This window comes from Cyprinodon variegatus, unplaced genomic scaffold (genome assembly GCF_000732505.1).
Source record: "Cyprinodon variegatus isolate N-32 unplaced genomic scaffold, C_variegatus-1.0 Scaffold104, whole genome shotgun sequence".
In the NCBI taxonomy this organism is placed as follows: Eukaryota; Metazoa; Chordata; class Actinopteri; order Cyprinodontiformes; family Cyprinodontidae; genus Cyprinodon; species Cyprinodon variegatus.
The window spans coordinates 218,604-246,236 of NW_015150557.1; the positions used below are offsets into that span (position 1 = coordinate 218,604).

The 27,633-nt window shown below is 35.8% G+C and overlaps 1 protein-coding gene across 8 annotated transcripts in view; it reads right to left on the minus strand.

Annotated features, from left to right (window-relative positions):
- adgrb3 (adhesion G protein-coupled receptor B3) overlaps positions 1-27,633 on the minus strand; it is a 147,167-nt gene that overhangs the window by 60,645 nt on the left and 58,889 nt on the right. For 6 of the 8 annotated variants that reach the window (XM_015374516.1, XM_015374515.1, XM_015374513.1 and 3 more), the window contains 6 exons: positions 13,657-13,767; positions 11,195-11,356; positions 5,607-5,771; positions 3,987-4,151; positions 1,940-2,104; positions 1,284-1,385 (listed from right to left, as the gene is read on the minus strand). In XM_015374516.1, the coding sequence (XP_015230002.1) occupies positions 1,284-1,385; positions 1,940-2,104; positions 3,987-4,151; positions 5,607-5,771; positions 11,195-11,356; positions 13,657-13,767 (870 nt within the window). The remainder of the gene's footprint in view (positions 1-1,283; positions 1,386-1,939; positions 2,105-3,986; positions 4,152-5,606; positions 5,772-11,194; positions 11,357-13,656; positions 13,768-27,633) is intronic. The other 2 variants (XM_015374517.1, XM_015374518.1) reach the window with 2 other exon arrangements.

The window sequence follows — 27,633 nt, forward strand, 5'->3', positions numbered from 1 at the left end:
TTTAGAGCTAATTTTTGTTTTCTTTTTGTACTGTGCAAAAAAAGTTAGCATGATTTTAAACAAAATTTAGCCTCAATTTTCATATTCATATCTCTAAAGACGCAAATCATCATGCTCCTCAGTCCTTTCAGATCAAAACGAAGGAAGGAAGGAAGGAAGGAAGGAAGGAAGGAAGGAAGGAAGGAAGAATCCATACAATTGTAATATTTTCAGAAGAATAAAAGCTGCTAAACAAAATAACACTTAAGTGTCATATCTTGTCTAAACTTGGTTAATTTTTTTTTCAAACAAAGCTTTAGTTTTCCTTCAAAATATCACCAATAAGTAAAAGCAAACACACATACACATCCATAGCCTTTGCAAGCACAGTGTCAAGCAGTTATTGACCATAAAGCTAATGTCAAGCCTGAAAGTTAATGTCATTCTAGTAAATCTTCCTCTGCTTAACTTTGCCGCAGGTGAGCCATCTGTGAATAACAGCGGGTTTGCAACAAGTCTGCCAGAGTGCCATTTCATTCCAACAAAATAAATGTCATGTAGGAACACAAGAGTAACAGCTCAAACATTTAACCTCAGTATTCATTCCTCCCCTCATTGCTCTGTTGCATGTTTGTTAGCAGTTTGACCTTCAGCATGAACAAAAGTAACCTGCATCACAGTACTATTATCAGAGGTCACATTTCTTCTTATCATTTCATTTCTTCCCCCTCTCCTCTTCCTTTTATGCTCTTCAATTTCTCACATTCAAAACATGCTTTGCCTCCTCGCTGCCTGCTTCATGTTTGATAAGACATCTCAGTGTGGCTTTCCTCAACCTTTAACAATGCCTTTGGGATTAAAGTTAACCATTTTAGCCATTCAGTGCTCCACACAGGCTGTGGACTGACAGGGGCAGCCATGGAATAACCCTGTTGTACAGGGATAAAGAATGGATGAATAAGTGCTCTTTTCTCAGATCAGGAAACATGTTCTGGTATATAACCACAGGGATACTATGCACTTTTAGCTTTAACTATAGAGAAGCTTCCAAGTGAGTTCTTTCTTAAAGATGGGGATAACAATTAGGAAAGTTGGTCATTTTCATCAATAACTGAAATTGACAAATTGTCCTTCAAAGTAAATAAAAGTGACTTTTATATAGTGACTAAATCCCATGCATATTTAAACTGTAACGGAATAAGATATGTAGTAATTTTAGCAGTGAGCTTTAGGCGGGGTTGATGCAATATTTTAAAGTTTGTTAACATTCTTTCTGTGCTTTATAGTAGACTTTCAGTTCTTACCTGTGGCATTGGGTGGGCATCTATTAAAGGCAAGCTCTCCCGACGGGGTCCGTCTCCAAACCATCGACATTGCATAGTCCTCTGGACAAATCTCATATGGCGCTGGAAAGCAACATGATACAAGTGATGCTACAGTAATTCAAAGAGCTTTTTTAGGATTTCCAAAATGATGCAATAATTTCTTCATACTTCATGCAAGAATGTATGGAGACATAAGGGATCAAAGCTATTACAATGTCTGTGAATTTCAGGATGTAATTTAGTGATTATAATATAACAGGTGCTGCTTAAATGATTCATTTCTTGCAAAAGTGGGCACTACAATGTTTACATGGTTTCAATGTAAGTGTTCTTCAATTTTTTTGTGTCTTTCATCAGAATGGTTGCACTAACATTTTTTCTGCAGACTGCAGTGCAGAAAGACAGAATGCCAGCTGATGATTATTCTGTCTCTCATTCTGTCCTTAATGCATGAAAGCATACATATTCATACTCCGTTATGCACGACACCTTATCTCCATCTCTTTTTGATTCTGCTTTATCTTATCTTGTATAACAAGACGCGTCACTCAATCTGTTCAGATAATTATCTACCCGCATTCCCTTTAGCTTCACTCTGACTCCTCAGACTTAAGGCTTATTATCCTCTGACTCACCTGGGCAGCGTTGGTCACTACACTTTCGTACTTCCTCTCCTGTTCCATCGCACTGCTGCCCGGTCACTGCAACCCCCTGACACACCCTGGTACGCCTCTGCCATCCTCCATCACAGGACTTAGAGCAGCCGCTCCACAGGCCCCAGGGATTCCACTGGCCATTAGCTAAAACAGAATCAATAGTGAAAAACTGATACTTACAGGAAAGAAGAAGAGAGAATGCAAAGCCAAAGATACAGTGCTTTAGAGTATATTATTATTTTTTAGCCTTGATTTCACATTTGGAACATATTTGATCTATATTTTCAAATTAAATATTATTTTTGGAATTAATGGCAATTTTTCAAAAGCATTGGAAAGCTAATGTGTGTCTTTGTAGAGATATTTATACTGTTGTATTCGCATTTTTCCTTAAAATTCAATTACTTTTGGGGGGATTTATGATAGTTCAACATTTAGTACATCATTGTGGAGTGGAAAGAAGGTTAAACATATTAAAAAGAGGAAAATCTAAAACATTTAAAATGAAATTTAATAGGTTCCATTCCCAATTACCTCCCTGCATTTCTAGATAGATAAACAGATAAAAACATGTACCTTTTTCCTCCTAGTTAACAATTAAACACTACTTTGTTGGTCCATAGATTAAAATCCCAATGTAGAAGTATGTGGAAGTCACATGACATAATGACCAAAACATTTTTGCTTTGTTCCTCAGATATCTTTGACAATTATCATGCAGAAAATTCTCTGTCCTTGTGGACAATGCTGTTAAACAACAAAAACTCCTTCCCTTCAGCAATGCGTTCAATAGCATGCCCTTGTCTGAAAAGAGGCAGAGCAACCTGCAAGCAGGAAACATGCTCTGCTCTTTTTTTGACCTCCACTTATCTCTTATTTAACACATTTGAACACATTTCATGTCCTACCACTAACCTATGTCAGAAAGGCTTCCAGATGAGACAAAGAAGCAACCCTTGTGACCTCTGGGCCAAAGTTCTTCACGGACATACATAGGGAATGAGATCCAGATACCTACTTGTGGGTCAGTCCACACAGGAGTGATAGACTCCTCACACAGATACATGCTCATGTACGAAAAGAGTTCATTGTTGCAGCAGTTCAAACTTTTTTTTCTTGTATATTCAATAGACTATTAATGCCAGATCTGGCTGAGTCCTAAGTTTGGGAGTTGTTTCCTCAAATGGTCTCTTTCTTAATACAGTAATTACTGGGTTCTACATAATTTGCAATTAATATCTAAAGACTAATTAAAAATAAGGATTTCAATTACAAATAATATTTGAGAAAAGGTAAGAATTGTTACACAGACCCATTGTATATGAGTAAATAGTGCAATTGTTGATTTGTTCAGAGGCCCAACATCCTAAGCATAAATAAAAGGTAAGAATCCTTGAGTGTTAATATCTACTGGGTCGAAAGGAGAACAAGGTCAGCCGGCTGGTAACGAATTTTAGACTGACAGTCAGAAATAGAGAGATGAACACATCGTAGACACAGACACACAAACGCATTCCAGTGAAACACAGCACTGAAACCTCTGTGTTTTACGTTGGCTCAGGGAAAATTGCATCAGGAGATTATGGGAGCGCTCAGACCCTTCACATGATCAGACAATTCAAAGCCTGATCGAGCCTATTAAGCTGACTTCTTTGAGCGTCTAATACATCCACAATGTTGACAGTTTGGCAGCTAACCCTGAATTATGTGAAATGCGTGCCATCTATCTGAGGATATTTTCAAATTCAATTGATAGAGCAAGGTCTTAAACATTTTTCTTGATTTGTACGACACAGCTTTAATTCATGCTATTTAGGGGTTATTTTCTGAGCAAAGTACCGGTAGTGCATAAGCTAGGTAAAAGCAGGTTAAAATTCTATCCAAACTCTATTGTTATGATACAACTACTTCTTAATGATTCCATTCAGTATTAGCCTACACAAGACAGGCATGTTGACTCTGCTTGTGATCATTTCAAATTTAGACATTAAAGTGGATAAAGAATTAGGAGGCTCAGGATTTTTACCTGTGCAGTCAGGATTATGGCACTCTCTGCTTTCTGCCCAGTGACCGCGACACTCAGATCCCCCATGGGCGGCTGCTGAGCACTGCCTGGTCCTCTGCTGAGTGCCATTGGCACAGGTCACCGAGCAATCGCTCCAAGAGCTCCACTCCTGCCACTGTCCGTCCACTGAGGCACCAACCACAACCCAACAAGCATGTCCCAAGCGAGGGGAAAAAGAGGGCAGACAGAAACGGGGAGATATTCAGAATTTTGTCTCCTCTCTCAGATTGAAAGCCAGTAAAACAGATCTCAAGCACTGAGCAAACTGTTACATAAATACTTGTCTCTTTCAAGAATTGTGCAGACTGGGATTCTGTTCCGCAATGCCTTGCAAAGGAAAAATAGATTTTGAACATTTTTGCATTTTAACTCACTAAAGAATATGTTTTCTTCCATCTTTTAATAGTGCACAACGTTTATTACATGCAAAAAAAATGCAAAACTTGCTGTGTGCAAATACATTTAGCCGGGCCTTTTTGCCACAGTTACACCTGTAAGTCTTTTAGAGGACATTAAATGCCCTCTTCTGTCTTTTTTTTCTCCATAGTTTGTAAATAGATAAAAAAAAAAAAAATTATACATATATATATGTATATATATATATAAATATATATATATATATATAAACTAGAATTAAAAAAAGAAAGAGTGATTACAGTACCACAGATTAGATCTGGAATTTCACTGAGCGATGCTAACTCATACAATGTTTAGATGGAAGGTAAACCTCTGTTTCAATCTTAATTTCTTGCAGTTTGCTGTTTGTTTTTTCCTGTATTTAGGTCCATTCATGTTCTCATCACCCGAAACAAAGCCAATGAAATAAAGCATCCCCACAGTGTCATGCTGACACCACCATGTGTCAACCATGGGATGCTCTGTTTGGGGGATGTGCATAGATAATTCATCGCATATAACATTCTGCATGTAGTTTTGGTTTTATCAGATCCATGCATCTTGTTTTTCACATGTCTAGTACATGAATAATGACAATTGAAATTTAAAATGTTTGAATATTTTTGCAAGACATTGTGGTTATTTTTGTTAACTTGATTGAATCTGAATTAGCCTTTGGGAAATTTTACTCAAACATAATAATGATAACATTTTTTGAACTATTCCTCATATCAAAACGTATCTTATGAGGATTAATAGATTTCTGGTAGCTGTTTCCAGAAAAAGAGCTTTAGAAATGGAAGAATATGCACAGAATCTGCTTCTAGTGCACATTTAACATTCACTATGTGAAAAAAGTAATCATCACTAATCTGCTTACCATTTCCTGGCAATTTCAACTAAGTGATTTTGATGTCGGTTACAGTCTTCAATCTCAACAGGGTTCCTTAAGCTGTATCATTGTGCAAGAAAGCCTGAATGCAGCACAAATCCTCTATGCAATTCTTCTGACTTACCTTAATAGTATTTCATTAATTAAAGATGGCACAGCTCAAACTGTGTAATTCAGATGAACTGACCTATTGAAAGAAGCTTTTCAATGTTTTTAAAGCCCATTTTGTGTCTTTAAAGAATTTAGTTAAACTTGTAAGATATAAACATATTTAGATGGCAGACAGGTGGTACCTGGGCACAGGGCAATGTTGCAAAGTTTAGTCTGGGTCTCAGGTCCATCACAGGCCCTGCCACCGTGCTGGGGAGGAGCACACATCCTAGTCCTAGTGCGGTGACCCCGGCCACATGTGAATGAGCAAAGGCTCCACGGTGACCACTCCTCCCATACACCATGTACTGCGGGCACAGAAAGGGCGTCAGGCCTAATCAATGTCTATGTCTCTTTTACAGCATACAGAAACCACTCAAACCTCACTGAGCCAGAAAAGAAAGAAAAATCAATCACAGAATTTAGCCACATGTTAGTAAAACACGCAACACACAGTGCTGGATTCGCTAACCTCTGCCAGGGGTATCCATCTTCTCTGCTCTATCTGGTATTTGCAAAACCACAGAAAATGAAATAATATGAAGAATAAAGGAAGTAAATCCTGCATGGTTGTTCTACACACATCTAGGACTTAGCCTATCTCTTTTAGCTTGAGGCTACTGGTTAGGCAGGGAGTATAAAAGCTGTGGATAAATGTGACTAGATGATGGTTCAAGGAATCTGTCAAGACACCACAATAAATATCCTGGGGTTCCCTCACAAGTCAAAATATGGCTATATTTTACAGCTTTTCAAGTAGTAACCTTTCCAGCAAATTATCAAGTGAAATCTATTTTATATTTATTCTAAATTCTCAAGCATTATGTGTTTCTATTTTTAGACTCTTATGGCATACCGATCAACCCCATCATATATGAGGTTAGAAAAATCTATAACAATAAAAATAAGAACCTTTATATCTCTTATTCTAACATGTACATTTGCCATAACTAATCTAAAGCTGTTTCCTGTTATTTGATGAAGTTTTACCCAATAACTGAATATCAAATGTAATATTTAAACTTTAAAAGCAAATAAATAATTTTACTAGGTAAACATAACTGGTATGTTTTTTTATAGACCATTTTTTCTAACTATTTTTTGCATAAAACAACCTTTTTATGAACAGCAGCCACAGAAATGCAGCATCACTGTGGAGTGCTGGTTTGTGTCTAAACTTAACCATCTCTCAGTTGAAATATGGAAATATGGTTATTTTTTCTGTGCTTTAAACAATTTTTTCACAGGATATATTTTCTATTTGTGGAAAGCAAAACATGGGAATCTGAAAGGCATAAATATGCAGCCTCCTGTTTTGCCTGACGCTTCGAATAATGAAATACACTTCTTGTTAAATGTTTGAAGATCCAGCAGACTTATTAATGGAACTCAAAAATGCGTTCACTGATAAAAACTGAACTACAAAAAATATTTTACTTTTGCATATCACTCAATTGTAACTCAATAGAAATAAAAGGAATGTATTGATCCAGCTGTGTAAATAAAAAAAATATATATATTTTCAGATCCGAAAGATAAAAAGCATCTTAGTTGTGCAATTTTAGGAAGGTTGAAACTACATATATCCAGGATCTCCATTGGCCTTTTTCATCTTTTAACTGGTAATAGGTTTTTCTCCATAGGGAGTGGATTATTGCTCCTCAGAAGGGTCACTATCCATAAAGCACAAATCTTGGGATCAGTGTGATAGTTGGGAGGCATGCTATCATCTGTCCCTGCCTCCAGGTAATGCTTTGATGCTCTAAGCTAAGATTCCCCTTGTGGTTAATGCGTTTACTTTGAAAATTTAGGGTTCAAAGCGGCCATTCAACACAACCTGATGAAACAGGTTTCAGTCTCTGTCTTTTTTTTTCCCTTTTTTTTCTTACTACAACCACTATTATGGCAAAAAGTAACAATGTTGTGAAAACCATAAGTGCAAATTTTAACCATATTAAGACCAGGGTCAAAACATTTATAAAACATAACATAATCTGTTTGAATTTAATATGAATATTTTGAAATCAAATAGATTTTGCACAGCCTTCTCAGCGAGCTACGACCCTGTTACCTTGTTATCTTGGAGTCAGACAACAGGGATTTTTTAAATCAAATACCTTTTTTCCTTCATAACTTTCTTTTTTATTGGCAACAAAAATGCTCTTTGCATTACAGTCTTGAATTTATTTATGTACATAATCCACTTCAGAATGGAACAATAGTTGTTGATGATTTTGATCATAGTTATGATTTTGATTATCATCTACATTAGAATATGATGCCTCTGGTTATGGTTTAAATTTGCAATATAAACTTTACACAATGTTATAAAGTATCCTGAATCTGGATTACAGGTTCAAGGCTACTATTAGAAGATTTAAGCTTAAAAACCTCCAAAGTTTGCTACGTGTGGGTGTTGTGTGGGTTGGTTTCTGATGTAAAATATATCATAGGTTTAAAAACTCACAGGTTCCAAACCACCAAAACTGTCCAATATACTATTTCTGTAGTTTACATTTTGGTTGAAGTGATAATATAACCACCGTTCAGCATTTTCTAGCCATTCGTCTATTTGTGACCATTTGGCTGCTCCTTTAATCATGAACATCTATGCATTATGACTTGCTCATTAGACTCACCAAAGGTTTTATGCTGGATGAACTTCCTTCTATAAGCAGGAATCAAACCTGTGTTCCTCCCACATGACAAGCAGATACTTAAACCACTGCACCATGAGGGACTTCTTTCTGGCCATATGTAGCTTAGAGTAAAACTGGGTTCCTTATTGTGTGGGTATCAACTATCATAACAGAAATCTTTTACTCGTTAAAGACAATAGAGTAACTTAAAATAACATTGAGCAGTGCTAGGAAATTATCAGGAAAATAATTGAAATTTATTGCTGCTGAAACCGACATATTAATATTAATGTTATGTCGCCAGGACTGCGTGCACAGCTGTCTACTGTAGTGAGGAACAGTTGTCTATTGTTCCTCACCTTGCTATTGTGTGTTTCTATGTTAATATTCTAAAATTGACTGAATTAAGGACATTTTCATTTATTTCTTGTAGAATGATTGCTACTTTGCTGTATATTCTAGCATTAATGTGGAAGGGGGTAGAGATAATCTTTAAATATATTAGGCTTACATTAGTCTACAGCATCTCTTAGTCCTTTAACATTTTTTGATATGGCACATTGTGTGGCAGCACCACCCTACCTGCAAAAAGTTTAGTTTTGAATGTTTTTTTCAGATGTAAACAGCAGAGACCATCAGTGTTCAGTGCATTTATGTTTTTGAGATAATAGCGTTTTAAAAATTAATACAGCAAGCTAAAAGATAGAAGCAGGCTGAAAGAAAACAACTAAATGACATCTATCCTTTAGGCCTGGCATTATTTTTCAAAAATGGAATGTTAGAAAAGCATAAGTTTATGTACAATAAATGCATCTATTTTGAAATCCATTGGAATTTAGCAAGTCTATTTTTTAAAGTAAATTTATTGGCCAGTCAAACATCTGTATTAAGCATAGAACTTGAAAGTGATCTTTGAATGTAATTTACTTTTTCTTTATTATTACTATTATAATGTTCTAATTTAATCTTAATTATCATTTTAAAAATAACATTTTTGTCCTTGATTGTTAATTTTTAAAATGCTACTAGTGAATAAGCTAATTATCTGAAGCCCATTTTGTGATCACTGAACAAATAACATAAATTTTTCATTGCCATGATTGTGTCAAGGGCAAGCAAATTCTAATTTATTACAAATACCATTGTTATATGTATGATAACAATGATATTAAAAAGTTATAATATTCTGTGACAGTCTAGTTTAAAAATATATAAATAAATGTGATAAATTTTTTTGATCAATGCCATATTTTTAATACTGACAATAAATGATTAAATAAATTGTAGTGGCTTTGCTTATAATCATGCCGTCATAAGAACAGATTAATTGCTACTTTAAAATATAAAAATACATGTTTGCTCATCTTTTTATTAAGCTATATTGTGACATTTGTCAGCATGGATAAATATGCACCTCAATAAAAAACTATTTAACATTGATTATTAGTGTTATATTTAGCATAAAATATTGGTAGAATAGTGCACACATCCTTCATGGTGAAAATCTGGGATCAAATTTCTTGTTTTCCTTCTGCAAAATATAGGGAACACTATTCAAAGGCAAAGCAAAATCTCTGTCACTTCATTTCTAAAGTAGACTAGTAAATCAAAGATGATTTTTCATGAAGAAGAAATGTATTTTGGCAGATGCATTGTTTTGAGAGCAGCATCAAAACTTTTGTGGGAGCCTCGGTTTTCTAACAGCATGTTTGATTTCACCCTGCAGTGCTCACCAGTGCTGTTGCTGTTTTCACTGATTGTCACTACAAGACATGAGTTTGTCTTAGACGTGAAGTGTTACATAAAAATATTTATCCATTATTGGGTATATTTCCATCCTGGTATACAACTGAAAGCTTAAGGAAAGATAATCAATCTGTATTGCTTAAAATGTCTTTTTTACACACACGCACACACCCACACACCCATACACACACAGATATAGAAATAGCATATATATATATATATATGCTATGTCTGTATCTCTGACTAAACTAAATATCAGCTGAATTGTGAAGATACAGTGGTTTCAGAAGATTAGGTCCTGATTTTATTACATTATGTCATCAAATTATTTTTTATTTTATTTTGCTACAGTAGGACTTACAAAGAAGCATAAAAAAATGTATACAGCTAAGGAAAAAGATACTGAAAAACACTAGGTCTTCATTAAACAGTTGTCTTGAAGGAAAGTATTTGTGTTAAATCAAATTATATTGCTACAGTGTGAGAATCTGCATTTTCTAGGGGTTTGAATAAAAAAAAAACAAACAAAAAAAAACAACAACATTAAAGAAATACCTGCCTGGAAGCTACTTATTTCTTACTTACACATGTCCCATCTGGAAAAAAAAAATGGTTTATCAAAAATCTCAAAAGCTTTCAGAGGATGCAGCTTGTAGTGTTTTTTTAATCATTTCAATTACTCTGGTGTTTGCAAAGTAGTCTCAGAAGCGCCGTACTTATCAGCATCATCAAACTAAACATGAGTGCAGAATCTAATTACTAAATCTACTTATTTATCTGTGTAAATAATTCCAAAAATGGATAATGGTGACAAGGGGGCCTGTGTTCCTTTCAGATGCATACTAATAAGCATTAGAATGCTGCAATCACTAGTCAGAAAAGCTTTGGATTCTGATACCTGGCTGCCAATGACTCATTTGCCACGCCATCATAAGTTTATGATGAAATGCCTCACAGCTGGTTTAGAGAAACACTCGAATGCTATCTTAAAACGCACAGTTGACCTTCAAATGATGGTACAATATCAATACCTACAACTCCCCAAGCTCCTTGGAGATCCACATGTCATAAAACCATTTTTTGATGCTGATGTATTGCTTTACACTTATATGGAATATGAAAACACAAAAAGTGGTGATGGAAGAAAGAAAAAAACAAAAATAATTACAAAGTATTCACAAAAAAAGGGAAGTCTAAATTCATTAATATCTCTAAATGATAAAAAACAAAAACATTCTTAAATAGACACAATTAAAGTTTTGTTAGAACAGAACAATAATATTCCTCCCATATCAACAACAAAGAAGCAAAACATTCATAGTCAAGAATCTGCGGGCTAACACTACCTGGACAAGGGGCAGTGTTATTGCAAACCCTTGATTCTCTTAAAGGGCCGCTGCAGTGTGTTCCGTATGGTGAGACACATGTTCTTGTTCGCACCTGCGACCCTTGACCGCATGTTACAGAGCATGAGCTCCACTGGGACCACTCCTCTGCACCTGATTCACCTGTGTGGGAGAAGGGTGACACTAGTTAAATGCAGCAATACGGTCCTGTGGCGCGGTTTAAGGAGCTAGGATGGGGCAAGTTGGGCTGGGTTAAGTAAAGCTGGATAGGGCCAACAGGATTTACGTTAGGGTTAGAAAGGGGAATCTAAGGATTTAGAGGACCTCTATTAAACAGTTTGGCCACTTTTTTGTGATCTTTGATGAATACGTGAGCTTAAATGATTTGGTTTCATATTCAATTTGCATGCAGCAAATATGTGTTTTTGCAACCGCAGTTAGAGTAGCTGCATTAATTATAATTGCAGTTTCACATAACTGTGTAAAAAAACAAAAAAACAGACTTCTTTGGAAAAATGAAAATGTGTATTTATACAAAGATCACAGAGAAGGCATTACAGTAGGCATCGATTATATCTAATTTCACTTCATTTATTTTTGAAAATATGCATGCATTTAAAAAAAAAAGCTAATTGGCAGATCACTACCAACAAAAGAGTGTGGTGACATGCAAGAAAGACAACAACTGAAAGAAAGAAAGAAAATGGAATATAATGGGTGTTAGTTTAGGAAAAAAAGGGTTTAGAGGAGGATTCCCTTGCACTGTTTAGAGCCATTTAGATTTGACGACATTAGACTAAGTTTGTTTGCCTCTGTTTATTTTTAAAAGTATAACCACCTTATCACTGAGACTACATTTTATTGTTTTTTTATCAGATCACACAATTTTTAGGCAAATTTTCTTTGAATTGTGGGTGCCCCAAAATCCACTCAACAAACTGTCTTTGAATCATAAAGTAAAAATTTTGTTTTCAAGGATCAAATCTTTAAGTCTGGATCAATTTAATTAGCTGATTTTTAATTTCTCAATTGATTTTTTTATGGTCCATAAGTCTGTGATCAAACATAGGATCCAAAATGCCCTAAAATACTGAAAATGTTATACCTGTACAGATTATGAAGTAAATAACATTATAATATTACAATGAAGCATTAACATGAATGCCAAATTGATGTTTATCTACATGCACAAGGAATCATTTAGTTGGAGTTGTGGAGACAAAATCTTTCACGAGAGTTGTCATCGAATAATTGAGTTCTGATTATGTCAAACCCCCAGGTGAAATATTAATTTGCTTTGAGGCTTAATATGCAAGAGAAACAATTTAACACAGAGATGAACATTTTTTTGTTGCAGCTCTGAATACATTTATGTCATTGCAAGTCATCAGACTGGATCAGAATAACAAAACAACATAACATTGTATGCTTTAAGGTTGTGTCAAGGGACACAATTTCCGCCTTAATAGAAGCTTAATCCTGGCTTTATTTTTTTGGAGATCATAAAATAAATTGAAAGGTGGATCAATTTGTTCAATGAGGCAGTATAGGGACAGTAAATTGGATGCGAATGAGAAACAGAAAAGCCCAGCTATGTGACCAAACAGGGGAACAGACACACCTGCGGCAGAGGAGAGATGTTAATGGGTGTATATTAGTACAAGCAGGTATGTATTGGATGTATAGTGTTTTGTAAATAAAAACAGCAATGAAAGGAAAGACAGTTGTCAAACAACAACAATAATATAAATGGAGCAACGCATGACAAAAATAAAAGCAAAAATCTCATTAATGATTAGATATAAACCCACCCCTGTCAAAAACGATCTAACTTAAAAAAACAGAACAAAAACTTCTTACAACTAACCGATAAACATTTAGATTTCCTATTGGCCTTATTGGATTTTTTATTATATTGAGAAATAGGGTGACATGTCCTACAGATCATTAAATAAATTTAGAAAACTTTAACAATTAATTTGATGCTACATGTGAAGAAGCCATAAAGCTTTGGTGATTCCCTAAAGTCATCATCTATCAGTTCATTTTTAGAAAGGTTTTTTTCTGGTGGGGCTTAAGGGGTGTTTTTTTACTATCAAATGACATTTAGTTTATCAAGTCTAGAACAAAACGCCCACATCATTCCCTTAGTTTGAACTGCCATTTAATTAGATTAACTGTTGTTTAAAAATGCAGTGTGCATAAGCCACATGTCACCTCACTTTATGAAAATAAAACAAACACTCACACAAACCCAATTAGCCTCTAAGTCCAAAGTAAATACTCGTGAAGGGATGGGGAATTTTTCCGTCCTCATTTTTATATGTAGCGTTTGAGAATGGGTAGGAAAAAATAAGAATGCAAAACATTTTCACCTGAAAAGTGCAGTACAAGAGAGAGCATGCATGATGAAATTAAGTTTAGTTGACAAAAAAAATAAAGAAACATAACTATTGCATTACCAGTTTGTGCCATAAATTTAGCAGATTCAGCTTGCTCCTTCAGGGCCTTTGTGTCATGAACTGATCGTGGCCGCTGACTTTTTACAGTATGCTCTCCGATCATTCCATATTCTATGGGACAAAATAGAGGTTCATATGAAATCTAAGCTTAAACATGATCTTATAGAACAAAAGCTTATTACATTCTGTTTTCAGGATATCTGAAGCAAACTGCAAAACATGGCTAGAAACAAAGACCACACAAGTTTTTTTTTTTTTTTCCTTTTTATATAAGTATAGAAATATATATATGTATGTATTTTGTTCTAGCATAGAACAATGAAACAAATTTTTTAGGGTGAGTTGGAAGTATTAATTAAACTTGAAAGCACAGCGAAGACACATAGCAAACATGCAGGTAATCTCATTTTGGTTTAGAAGACTTTAGCAACTTATTCGACCAGCTACAAACCCACCCTCCTTCCCTCCCTCCTATAAACCCATAAAAGAAATATATAGAAATGAAAGTAAAAATGTGTAAGCCATCAGAAAGCCACATAGGAAGGGGTCATGGACATAGCATGCTATTGATCCACAGTTTCCTCAGTAAACTTACATTTTCATGTCCCTTCTTTCTGTTTGGAGAAAACCCCAAATTATGACCGTGTAGAAACGTATTCTGAGCTGTATACATTACAGGTAATGTCCTCTTTGTTTCCCACACAGGAACAAAGACACAATGAGAACAGTGCTCCGACACTGAGAAAAGTGATGCTAGAAATAATGCCATTTGAATTTGCATCAGCCGTTTGAAGTAAATCTGGGAAACTAATCAATACTTAAATAGCTTATGCAAATTATTTGTTACTCCAAGTTTTGATTTAAGACTAGCATTACTTCTGGCAGTGTGGGCCTAATGAGATGGTTGTTTGCTGTTTGGTATTACACGTGATGCATTAACAACAGAGTCACACATAACTTATGTTAGTACATCAGACAATGCAATGCATCAGCCAGTGATATGGAGGTTTTAAGCCTTGACTCTTCTTTTAAGGACTGTTACAGCATTTTTGAAGTGAGGTTCTATCAGATTTTTGTCAGCAGTAGTGAATATCTTACCTGCAGCAGATAGTTCTCTTGAGAAAGTACCAAGACCAAAACAAGCATAGATTGGTTTATATAAAGGTCCGCTTATTAACATTTAAGCCATTGTCATGTTTAGACTGAAAGGTTTTAGAAATGGCATTATGAATATTTGCACAATAAATGGAGGCAGGAGAAGTGCAAGGGCAATTCTCAAACGGTGTGAAAAACACTTTAGTAATTAAATTAAGAGGGGTTTTTTTGTCAGAGAAACCACTTGAAATGTAAAAAAAATAGCTTAGACTTAAACCACTAAAATCTGATTCCTTTTTTACATTTAATTTAAATCTGAAAATTACTTCACTATAAATGATAACATTTGGTTAAAACATGTGTTCCATTTTGGATAGGTCCATGCCTCCAGCATCCTCCTCTTTGCATCCAATCATTAGCTTCTTTGTGAATAATCATAATTTGCAAATATGTTGATGTTTTCAAAATTGGCAACATTTTGCTCAAATAAGCTATGATTTATGTATTTATTTTTTTTATATAGAATGTTTTGTTTTGGTCTTGGCCCTTTCTTGGTCTGACTGTTAACTTTCACTGCTGGGACAATCTATTCTGAACTCATACTAAATGATAATGCCTAGAGAGTAATCGATAGCATGAAAGACATCAACTTCCTTCAAAGTTTAGATCCATGCTTTAATTGTTGGCCTCAAACCCTTGATGTTAATCTGATTGTGTTTTAGGAAAAAACGTTTCATAAGGTGAGTAGGACTAAAGATTACTATCCAATGTCTACAGTAGCTTCTGATTATAAGCATCACTTCCCTGGGGTATCACCAAGAAAGCTGTTTTTGTGTTTGCATAATGAACTATAACATTTTGAAAAGGCTATAATAATTAAAGAAAAGGGAGAAGCCGCCAGGTACCTACAAACACCATAGCACTTTTGATGCCGATAACGATCTTCAACATCATAAAGTACTCCGCTTCAAAGCCTCGTTCAATAGATCTTTGAGTCTGAGTTAATTGTGTCCGCATCTGTTTGGCTGAAAGGAAGCTGAAAGCTTCTGTGTGAACCCTTGTGCCCAAAGAGAAATGTACAGCTGTCTTGAATGTAAGAAAGAACAACATTTAGTTAAGCTAATGGCCAGATGTGACCACTAGAGACATGCTATCTCTTCTATCCTGCTATATCTGCTGGTGTCCTTCATTATAAACCTTTTGTTTTTATAGAAAGAAAATCCTAGTTGGTCAACTATATATTTTTTTTAATCTTTGAAGGTCATCATAAAAATAACAGCACAAGGTTTTCAGGTTTAGGTTGAGTAAATAAACTAATTTGTGAAAATATTCTCACTCCATTATTTGGTCTGAGCTGATCACCTTAATTATTACATGGTAACGGTGTGAAAAAGAATAAATAAGCAAACGTTGATGCTTGAGCCAAAAGCCGTACATATGAATGTAAACACAGAATACCAAAACTCAAAGATTAGGTTTAAATAAAACTCCTGCATTAGTCACCAATACAACAGACAAAGTATGACCCTCTCAAACTTTTCTCATGTAAAGCTCTACTTACACAAAGGGATGGAACTGCCGACAAATTAAAGATCTTTGCTCCACTTTTCTGCACAAATTCTCAACTTCAGTCTATTTTATTGAGAATTTTACACTGAATATTAATATTGCTTAGCTCATAACTGTCTACAAGAAGGAACGTGATATTGGGTTTTATGGGTTATAATCTAATAGCATTTTTGGTTTGTTTTACACAAATAAAATACATTAGCATTTGGATTCAGCCTATTTTCTACAACACCTCTAACTGAATTCACAGTCCTAGAAATAGCTTTAAATCAGTAAATAAAAACTTGCTAACGTGTAATTTGGTAAAATGCATCATAGATACCAGGAAAATTCCATTCTGAAGTTGTTAAAAAAATGAAGAAGGGCTACTTTATAAAACAATAGTTTAAAAATCTCAAGAAGCAAAAAATAAGTGATACAAATCATTCAAAGTGACATCACTTGTTAAAAGCCATTCGAAGTTTGTAGAGGGCACAGCAAACAAATAACAAGAAGACACATGCTTGCTGTGTCAGATGAAATTGAAATGTAACCTTGTGGTCTATAACAGAATAATACATTTTGCAAAACACTAACACTGCACTTCAAAGAGAAAACCCATTCCAATGGAGAAAATAGTGGAAGGTATTGCGTGGCACAATTTTCAGATCTCTTGGCAAAATTATTTCAACACATATTTCTTTCTTAGCCCTAGAAATTATATGGTAGTTTGTTTTGGCCTGACTTATAAATCGAAATAGAGTAGATTACAGGAAATTTGAAAATATGGATTTTGTAAGGGTGTTGTAAAGAAACATTTTAATGTTTATGCAAGAAGAGATTAAGATGCATTCTATGTATTTGCTTTAATACATAGAATGTGTTAACCAACATCACTGGGTTAAGAATATTTTATTAATTTCTTCCTAATTTATTTGCCTCTGAAAATTATTGATAAACGTAAGCTACTATCAGTGTTATATTATGTATATGGTCAATCCCAAAACAGTCTATTATAAACAACATAAAAAAAACAACATGCCTTGTAAAGCCTAATGAAGTTTGTTAGATATTTAGATCCCAAACGATTATGACAGAGCACACCGTGCATGAATTAAAGGCTCTGACATTTAAGTTAATATATCTACAGCAGTTTGGACAGGAGGGTGTTAAAGAGTTCAGTTTGTTGATATATAAATTAAAATGAGTTAATGTGGGACACAATATATCTCAGCTTTAGCTCTCAGACTAGAGGTACTTTTGATGCCACACAACTAAGATGTTTTCAGAAAGCCTGCAGTAGAATGAAAAGAAAGACATGTGAAAACACAAAAGAAGAAGCAGTGTAAAGCATTGTTTAATTGAAGTACTTTGGTTGTATTTATACCTGTGGCCATGTGAGGGTAAACATGAGAGATGAACAAGAATTTTAATACCCGGAGGGGTGAGCTGTTGTCATTTGTCAAAGCAACATAAGAATGATTCCTCTGAGCATTACAAGGCAAAAAGCGCAGATGATGCATGTAGTGTGAGTGTTACAGAGGAACATTTCTTCTGATCTTAGCCAGTATTCAAAACATATAAATGATGCAGTTGAAAAGAAATTAACTTTAAGATTTATGAGGTGTCTGTCATTCAGTCAAAACTAAACAGAATACTTATTATCAATATCCATCAGCCTTAACACTTCAGCAACAATGGAAAGACAATAAGTTTTAGACAAATCCATCATATAGAGCTTTCTTTTATTTTGTGCTGTAAAAAATGATTTATTTACTTTGTTTTGCTTGCACTTTACCTCAGTCATGAATCATTATATCACAGAAAGTCTCTGTGCTACAGTGGTTGTCCCTGAAAATGTGTTTCATTAGGCAAATTGAGAAAAAGAGGGATTGCTCTTTGATGCTCATTTACGTAGGATTTTTGAACATTTTGAGAACCGTGTGTGTAGCAACAAGGATTCCTTCAATGGAAGGTATGATAATTAACATGCAATTAAGCTCTTGGTAAATTATGGCAAAACGCCTCTTCATTTAGCAGTTTTTTTTTTTCATGCAGAGAAAGATTCTATGAAGAAAACCTATGCCCTCATTGTATAAAATTTTGTAAAAAGAAATCTGAACATATCTAATAATTATTTTTAACAGAACAAAATTGTTCAAGTATTTGTACGGTAATAACTTTTAAGATATTAATAGAAAAAATGTTGAATCTTTTACTAAAACTGCCAGTACAATTATAAAACTACACGTTATCCATTCACTCATGTAATTAAAGACAATTATATATAAAAAAAAAGGGATATTGACTCACTTTAAAATTTAAAGTTGCCTTCAAAAATAATCTGTCTGCAAAATTAGCTAAAAATAATTACAGGGCGTGCACCTGGGTTCGAATCTGACCTGTACTGTAAAAAATCCTGAATACCTTTAGTATGAAACAAATGGTAATGAGAATAATGGACAATACACTTCTTCTTAAACAGATTATTTCTAAAAATAACTAATTTTCCTTTTTCCTCCAGGGTCTTATTTATTACCATTATTACTGCAACATAAAGTAGAACAATTATGTATACTCATAAACAACAACAGTTCATGGACTTTTGTGGAAGGTAATAGTAATTAAATATGATGTTGTTTTGCACTAGACTTTAAACCTAATAGGTTTTCAAGCATAAACATAAATGTAGATTTTTTTTATCTTTATTTATTTTTTCCAGTTTGGCTCTGCAGCAGAAAGAGCCTGTGACTTAGACTATAACAAATATATACATACATATGGAACAGTGCATTTTTTTAACAGTAAATTTACAAAATAAACAGCCTACTGAATATATTTTCTTTGTAAATTTTAGCAAACACCAATATATGTTTGACACTTACTTGAGTTATATAAAGAAAATTATAACATTATATTAGATATTCTTTTAATTGATTGCGAAACGTATGTTATTGATGCAATAGAAAATTGAAAAATTATCATAAATCATTTTCAAAAAGCTAAGAATATTTTTGTTCATCTTTCCTCTCTCATATGTTTTACCTTTTCTAAAGACCCTGATTTGCAAAAAGAAGCATTATAATTGGCTCTTAATTCAGCACGCAACTCTCTGCCTCATCAAACCTGCAATTACTTTCCTCAGAGATGAATAACTCAATAAAAGGATTTCAGAAACTGCAAGTCAAAACGTCCTCCTGTCACCCTGCTGTGTCATGGACTTAAAATGGCAGACACTTTGCTTCTTACATGAGCAGATGAGTAATAAGGATCCTGGGGATTAGATTTAGCAACCTGAAGCAAAATTTTGTGATTAAAATGCCTTCAGAGTTACCCTGTTATACATACAGTTAGCCACTCTAATAAGAAAAAAAGGAACTCATTTATTCCATTAAGCTTTATAAGTTGGTCATCTGTAATGATATTTTTTTTAGCAAAGTTCAACATGGAATGCTGAAACAACAACAACTATTTCCACTGCTCCATTGTGGAGCATTAAAAACAATAATAAAAAGAAAAAAAAGTGATTAACATATCAAAAATATATGTCTGTTCAGATTACTTGCAACCTAGGCCCAGCAGTAATCTAGTTCCTGGTGAACTTTAAAAGCAGCAGATGATCTTGCTGTTGCATAGTGGTAATGTCATGTTGGTTGGTAGTTTTTTGACCCACATGCCAAATCACACAAAGAACCAGTGAATTTTCATATTTTATTTACAAAAGCAAAAAAAAAGCTCAAAGTGGAGAAATGCGGGAAGTCATATGAACTTTCAAGTTGGTCTAAAGGGAGAAATCAGATTGATCAGGAAGGATTTGATTGATTACCACTGATGACAGATTGATTTGCCTACTTAAGGTTCATTGGTTTTCTGGAACAATAAGTCCACAATAAAAGAGATACACAAGAAGACAAATTTCAACATAAAAGATATTCCTGGTTTGGGTCTTTTGTTGGAATACCCTCAGGGGTAATCATTCAGGGAAGAGAGAGGATCCTTTTCTCTCCTAATATACAGGCTAGTCATTTTGATTGAGAAATGTTCTCTGGTATGCAGCAACACAGGTTGGCCAAGCCCCCAGCAAAGATCCTGACAGGAAACCTTACTCACACCAGAAAAACAGTAAACCACAGAGATCCTAACATTACCTCCTTTCAAGGACACCCCATTGGTGGTTCAGAAGTAGAAGGCATAAAGCCCAGAAGTCCAGAAAAAAGTCAGATTTCAAAATAAAAGAACCAGGGATCCAAGACTGTTCCTCATGTGCATAACTTCCCAATTGAGCAGATATTGAAAACCCCTTCCTCAGTGACAAGTTATCAAAATCCTTCACACATTGAAGCCCGGTTGCCTGCCAATCTCTTGGGCAGAAGGAGAGGTTGCAGAAGGAAGGCAAAATGGACTACACAAGATTGGACTAACCCTCAGTTTCGGACATCCATTGTCAGGGACTGGTTCAGACTGTTGAGCCTCCAGGACTTTATGGTTTGGTTCCCACAATAAGGCCTGCACAATGCAGGAAGATTGATTGGCACTTGAGATATTGGTTCCCTGGTTACTGGAGTATTGCCTAGACGGGGCATCAGACTTTGTGTTTTTAGGGCCTGCAAGCTAAGAGATGACTCTTTAAAAGCCATTTATATGGGTAAGAGCTCCCTATCATCCCCATGGTAGTTTAATTGTGCTTGAGACAAATAGAGGTAAAAGAAGGGACATGGATAAAATATATTACTGTCAGAGGAAATTTGAGAAAGGACTGCAGCCATCTCTAAAGCGGAGTCATCAACATCAAGTAAAAAAACGTTTCTCTGGATCTGGACGATTCAGAATCGGTGCAGTGGCAAACCTTTTTTGAGACCTTTTAGCTTCAGGCAACCAAATGAAAGGTCTTCTGAAGAAAGTAAAGAAAGTAAGTGGTGGAGTAGTTTGATCATAGTTTTTAATAAATCAATGGTAGAAGTTGGGGAACCAGGGAAAGGTTTACTGCCTTTTCATTTTGTTGAGAATTTAAGAATGGAGACACGGCCAATTCCATCACTTCCATCTAAAGCCAAGAGCTGAAGTGTGTCAAGTAGGTTTACTACAGGAAGAAGTAATTGTTCAGCTAAATTGTTATGACAACCAGAATCAATTAAAGCAGACGAGGGAAAATTATTGATTTAACGGGTAGAGAGAGGGGTTATGTCAAACAGAAGGGTCTGTTCTCAAAATTGCCCACTGGTCCCTTCCCTACAACTGAGGCCGCACTTTTAGTTGCTTTGGACAGGAAGAAATGAAGTGACCACTATAATCGCAATACAGGCAGAGTCCAGTATTCATCCCGCTTTGTCTTTCCTGGGATGACAACATGGCCAAATCTTTCCTGGAAAGCAGCAATCTTTCTCTGATCAGCCATTGATTGATTTGTTTCCACTGACTGGTTTAAGGCAGAAACCACCGATTGTGGTATTTGACTGAGGTAACTATAATGTCCTTCTCGTCAGAAAGAAAAAGGGGAGGTTGTAGGGGAAATTTGACAATTATGTGTATATCTGACCCAAGGCAAATGATTATTCCATGAGTATGTGTATGATGAATAGAGGCAGTGGAGGGATGCCTCAAGCTCCTTGTCCATGCGTTCGGATTGACTATTTGCTTAAGGGATGAAAACCTGAACTGAGAGCAGTCTTGGCCCCCAAAGTAGTACAAAACTCCTTCCTGACCGGGGAGATAAATTGTGAACCCCTGTCCGACAGGTTTCACAAGGGAGTCAGTAAAGGCGAAAAACATGCTTAGTCGGGAACTGAGCTGTCTCAAGGGCGGCGTAAGTTGACAAAGATAGATGAGGTGGCAGGTTTTGGAGTATCAGTCGATTATAGTGAGGATGGTGGTGAAACCCTTAGATGGTGGTCGTCCAACAACGAAATCCAAGGCAATGTGAGACCATGGACATTTAGGAATAGGCAATGGTTGAGGAAAACCACTGGAAGGCTGGTGAGTTGTTGTGGGCACACACTTGACAGTCTATAACATAACTTTTAACATCCTTATATATCATAGGCCACCAGAGATTTTGTTTAAGGAGTGCAAGAGTTCAGTTGATTCCAGGATGGCAGGAGAATTTTGCCTTATGTGCCCCGTAAATTAGGCAGGACCCTCAGTTTCAGATGTCCAGTGTCAGGGACTGGATCAGACTGTTGAGCCTCCAGGACTCAATGGTTTAGTTCTCACAATAAGGCCTGCACAATGCAGGAAGATTGATTAACACTTGAGATATTGGTTCCCTGGTTACTGGAGTATTGCCTAGACAGGGCATCAGACTTTGTGTTTTTAGGGCCTGCAAGCTAAGAGATGACTCTTTAAAAGCCATTTATATGGCTAAGAGTTCCCTATTATCCACATGGTAGTTTAATTATGCTTGAGACAAATAGAGGTAAAAGAAGGGACATGGATAAAATATATTACTGTCAGAGGAAATTTGAGAAAGGACTGCAGCCATCTCTAAAGCGGAGTCATCAACATCAAGTAAAAAAACGTTTCTCTGGATCTGGACGATTCAGAATCGGTGCAGTGGCAAACCTTTTTTGAGACCTTTTAGCTTCAGGCAACCAAATGAAAGGTCTTCTGAAGAAAGTAAAGAAAGTAAGTGGTGGAGTAGTTTGATCATAGTTTTTAATAAATCAATGGTAGAAGTTGGGGAACCAGGGAAAGGTTTACTGCCTTTTCATTTTGTTGAGAATTTAAGAATGGAGACACGGCCAATTCCATCACTTCCATCTAAAGCCAAGAGCTGAAGTGTGTCAAGTAGGTTTACTACAGGAAGAAGTAATTGTTCAGCTAAATTGTTATGACAACCAGAATCAATTAAAGCAGAAGAGGCAAACGGTTGATTTAATGGGATTGAGAAGGGTTATGTCATACAGAAGGGTCTGTTCTCAAAATTGCCCACTGATCTCTTCCTTACAACTGACACCGCCCTTTTAGCTGCTTTGGACAGGAAGAAATGAAGTGACCACTCTAACCGCAATACAGGCAGAGTCCAGTATTCATCTCGCATTGTCCTTCCTGGGATGACAACATGATCTGGTCTGTAAGACTCCAAAGCTTGTAAACTATCTGGAAGATGAGGTTGGGGAAGCGGTAAATGATACCATTGGTTTGCCCAACTTCTCTCCCAAATTCAGTTGTCAAAGTGAATAGCCAGGGAGATTATTTCCTCTCAAGTTTTAGACTTCTCTTTGCATGCTACTTCTTTCATTCAAGGCTTGAAGAAAAGCTCCCTTTAACGCTTCAGGGTTCCAAGCTGAAAGGGCTGCTAGAGTTTGCAACTCAATGGCATAGTCTTATACTGGCTACCCGGTTGTAAATTCCATATAATACAGGGAATTTCAGAAACGGACTCAGTGTATCTGAATGTTTGTTTGAACTCAGAAGTAAACTGTTCCAAGGAGATTTGGAATTGAAATTCACTCCCAAATCTTGCTTCAGCCAACTGCAGGGCTCAACCTCTCAATAATCCAATCACAAATTAGACTTTATCAACAACAACAACAAAAAACCTAGGGGATTGACTGAAATTTAGTGAACATTGTAACGAGAGTCCACAACACCTTCCAATTTCCCCTGCCTAAAGCTTGGGTGTGAGAAAATTGGCAAAATAAAACTGAAAAGTTGTGGGAGGATTTAGTTCAGGAGCAGCGATTGTCCTGGCTATAGAGGGGGTAGACCCGTGCGGGAGTGGTTCTGTTAAACAGCTAACAGTTAACATTTCAGTAAACTGCTTCATCTGTTGGTATGAACTTGCTGTCCAGCCGAAGAGTGGATTAGCTGATCATTGTGATGAAGTAATTCACATTCAGTGGAAGGAACCAAGGGAGATTATCCTGGGTAAGACTGGCTGGATGAGTCTGTCATGTTTGTTAGTAGTTTTTTTTGACCCACATGCAGAATCACATACAGAACAAGGGAACTTTAATCCCTTATTTATAAGAGCAATAAGAATCTGGAAGCTGAGAACGGCAGGAAGTCAGTTGAACTTTCTGGTAGGAGTGAGGGAAGAAAACAGACTGATCAGGAAGGAGTTACCTGTTGATAACTGATGACTGATTTGCTTACTTGAGACATGAAAGGGAAGTAGCATGGATCTGTAGGGGTTTGATTTCGCGGGCTTTGCAGAATGTACCCCAGAGTCCCAGTAGAATATCAGTATGATCCAACAGCACTGGTATTTGCAAGATAAGTGTTGGAGAGCAGGGAGGCAGGTGATGAAGACTGAGAACCTCTGCACACAGGTAAGACCTTCTCAATGAAGACTGGAGACAAACTGAGGTTCAGTGGTTGTCTGGAACAATAATGGAGTCCAGATTAAAACCCAAGAGGACAAATTTCAACAAGAAAGAAATTCCTGGTTTAGGTCTTTGACTGGAATACAATCAGGGATAATCATCCGGCGAAGGGAGAGATGATCCTTATATACATGCTAGTCATCTTGATTAAGAAATGGTCTCAAGGTGTCCAGCAACACAGGTTGGCCAAGGAACCAGCAAACATCTCTGTGACGGGAAGCTCACTCACACCCAAAAAAAGCAAAACCCCAGACACCCTAACAGATAACAGGACTCAAAATTTTGGGCAATATATTACATTCACTAAAGGCCCACATAAGCTGTCATTCTATTTCCAGGGTTTTCTATACATGGTTTCTATACATTACTAAACAGGAGGATTCCTGTTATAAAGAAAAGGCAGGTCACTATTTTCTTCCTTTTAAAATTATTCCTTACCTATCACAGCTCATTTAATTTTTTTTACTGATTAGGATCAATAAATAAAGTATTATCTGGGCTTAATGTAGTTCATGTCATGCTAATTAATACACAGCCTATGTTCAAATTAAATGAAGATTTCTTGGGTATGTGGCCCTCAGTAAAGCTTTGATCACCTACGTGCAGCGAATATTAAACTCAGTCTGACACCGACCACACCAGGTGCAGAGAATCCAGATGTAGACATTTTATATCCAGGTTCTACTTCACCTTGTGGACACGTTCCATGTGTAATTTTATTGAAAGGCAGTAAAAGCCAGCCCCATGTCCAATGACTGATGTGTCTAACCTTGCATGAAATGAGCCTTTACTCAGAAGCCACGAAGGGTAGCTTCTATCTGGGGCGCTTCGCTTACTGCCTCCCCATGCATTCCTGACTGACTGACTGGCACAAATGCAGGTTTTAATGAGAGGCACTTCATTGCTACTGCACTTTGAAAAGGTAAAGTCCCTGGAAATAGAGAGAATAGTGCATGCTGATAGCAAAGAGTAATACCTCCTTAACCTCTGCTTGTCTGTAATCCATTACTCAACCCTTGCTAAACTACTGGGAGTAGCACAATGTTTTCATTTAAAGTTATTTTTGATGTCGGGTGTGGAAGTACATTTTAACAAACACTTACCAACATACAAACACACACGCACACCCCAACACCCACACACACACACACACACATATATATATATATATATATATATAAAACACTGCTTGCTTAAAAGCTGCATCCTAGCAAAAATGATGCAATCATGCATGGGTCAGATTGTGATTTATGATAAATCTTTATAAAACATATGCTGGTTTTACCTAATTTTGATCTAAGCACAAAAAAGTAGTACAATCTAAACATATCTTCTTCCTCACAGATTTCTTTTGGTTATGATATAGTCATTCTCAAATATTTCAGATGTATTTTTTTATGTCAGAAACATAGTAAAAATGATCAATTAATTCAGTACTATAGTAACTGTTATCAAAAACAGACCAAGCAGACCAATTTCACCATTCGAAATTGTAACTGGACCGTTGTTGAACAATGAATGAACCTGTCATTATATGCTAAAGATATTTCCAGTTAAGAACTCTGCACAAAAAAGGCAAAATACTGCCACTTTGAAGGCTTTTGGAATATAGCAAACAACATCAAGCGACTGTACTTCCAAAATGACTCCAAGATTACCTAATATTCATCCAGAAGGTCACAGGAAAAAACAAACAAACAAAAAAAACACCAACAAAGAACTATATGTAAAGTGTCTCACACGTCTAAGTTGTGTTAAGTAGCTCAATAAAGAAAAAAGATGGTGTAAAAGGCATCAATGACAGAATTTTAAGGGAACAACATCTGTTGCCTACCAAAGCAGAAAAGCCCATCCCATATTTTCAGAAAAAGCATGTACTTATCCTCTAAGACTTGGAATGTATTCTAAAAATGGAGGAGGGAAAAAAAACGAACATACATCTCCAGTAACATCCCAATAGTCAAGAAAGGTTCACACAGTTCTGACACTACTTCTGGCATCTCACTTGGAGGATGTTCAACTTTAAGAACTTTATTAGATAAACCACCTTTAAAACACTTTTAAAAGACTAGTATAGACTTACACCAGTACTTGGCCCCTGGCAACAATAAACATATTAGAAGAGTCTGCCTTGCAGTTTGTGGTTTGAAAAAATCCTGAGAAAGAAGTCTTAATTATTAATTATTATTATTAACACCTTAATTGAAAATTTGAAAAATGATACACTCAGACCTTGCTCGAATCTTCCCCTATAAAAATGAATGCACCTATATTAGACAGAAAGAATAACCTCAGACTACAGTAAGTGACAAAAAAAAATAAACATGTTCCATAGGATGGCAAATTCAAACGAAAATATATAAATATGCATTAAAAAAGTGACTTATTAAGATTATAATTGTGAATATCACTTATTACAGATGTCAGCTTATCAGTGCAATTATGATTACAAGTAAAAAAAAAAAGGAAAATAGTTTGGGATGAAAAAAACATAAACAATATGACGGACAATGTGATTATGATGTGATTAAGACCCATGATATTCTGGCATATAAGTACACTTTTACTTCCATACCCTGTATTAAATAACCATCCAAGCATAACAGTCAAGACAGTTCATCATGGTTTCCTCAACATATCTCTTTCCTGCCACTTTTCTATCTAGCCAGGACCATATGCTTGAGCCAATGTAAAAAAAAAACTCAATTAGTCCCTCATTAAGAAAATGAGGGGGTTGCTCGGAATCAGATACAAATTACGAATTGTCCTCTGAGACGTACAATTATCCATCATATTCTTTCTACCATCTGTTTGCTTCCTGTTGACTCTCCTAATGACTGAGATTGAAGCCAAATTAGAATTCTGTGCAACTGCCACTGCACCTCATTGAAGTCATTTGAACTGCCCCCAAAATGGAGGATAGAAGACCAGAATATAATCTGCTCTATGCCCAAAGTATTTGTTTTGTACAAGTGAAGCCCATTCTATTCAGTATCTATGGGAGATTGCA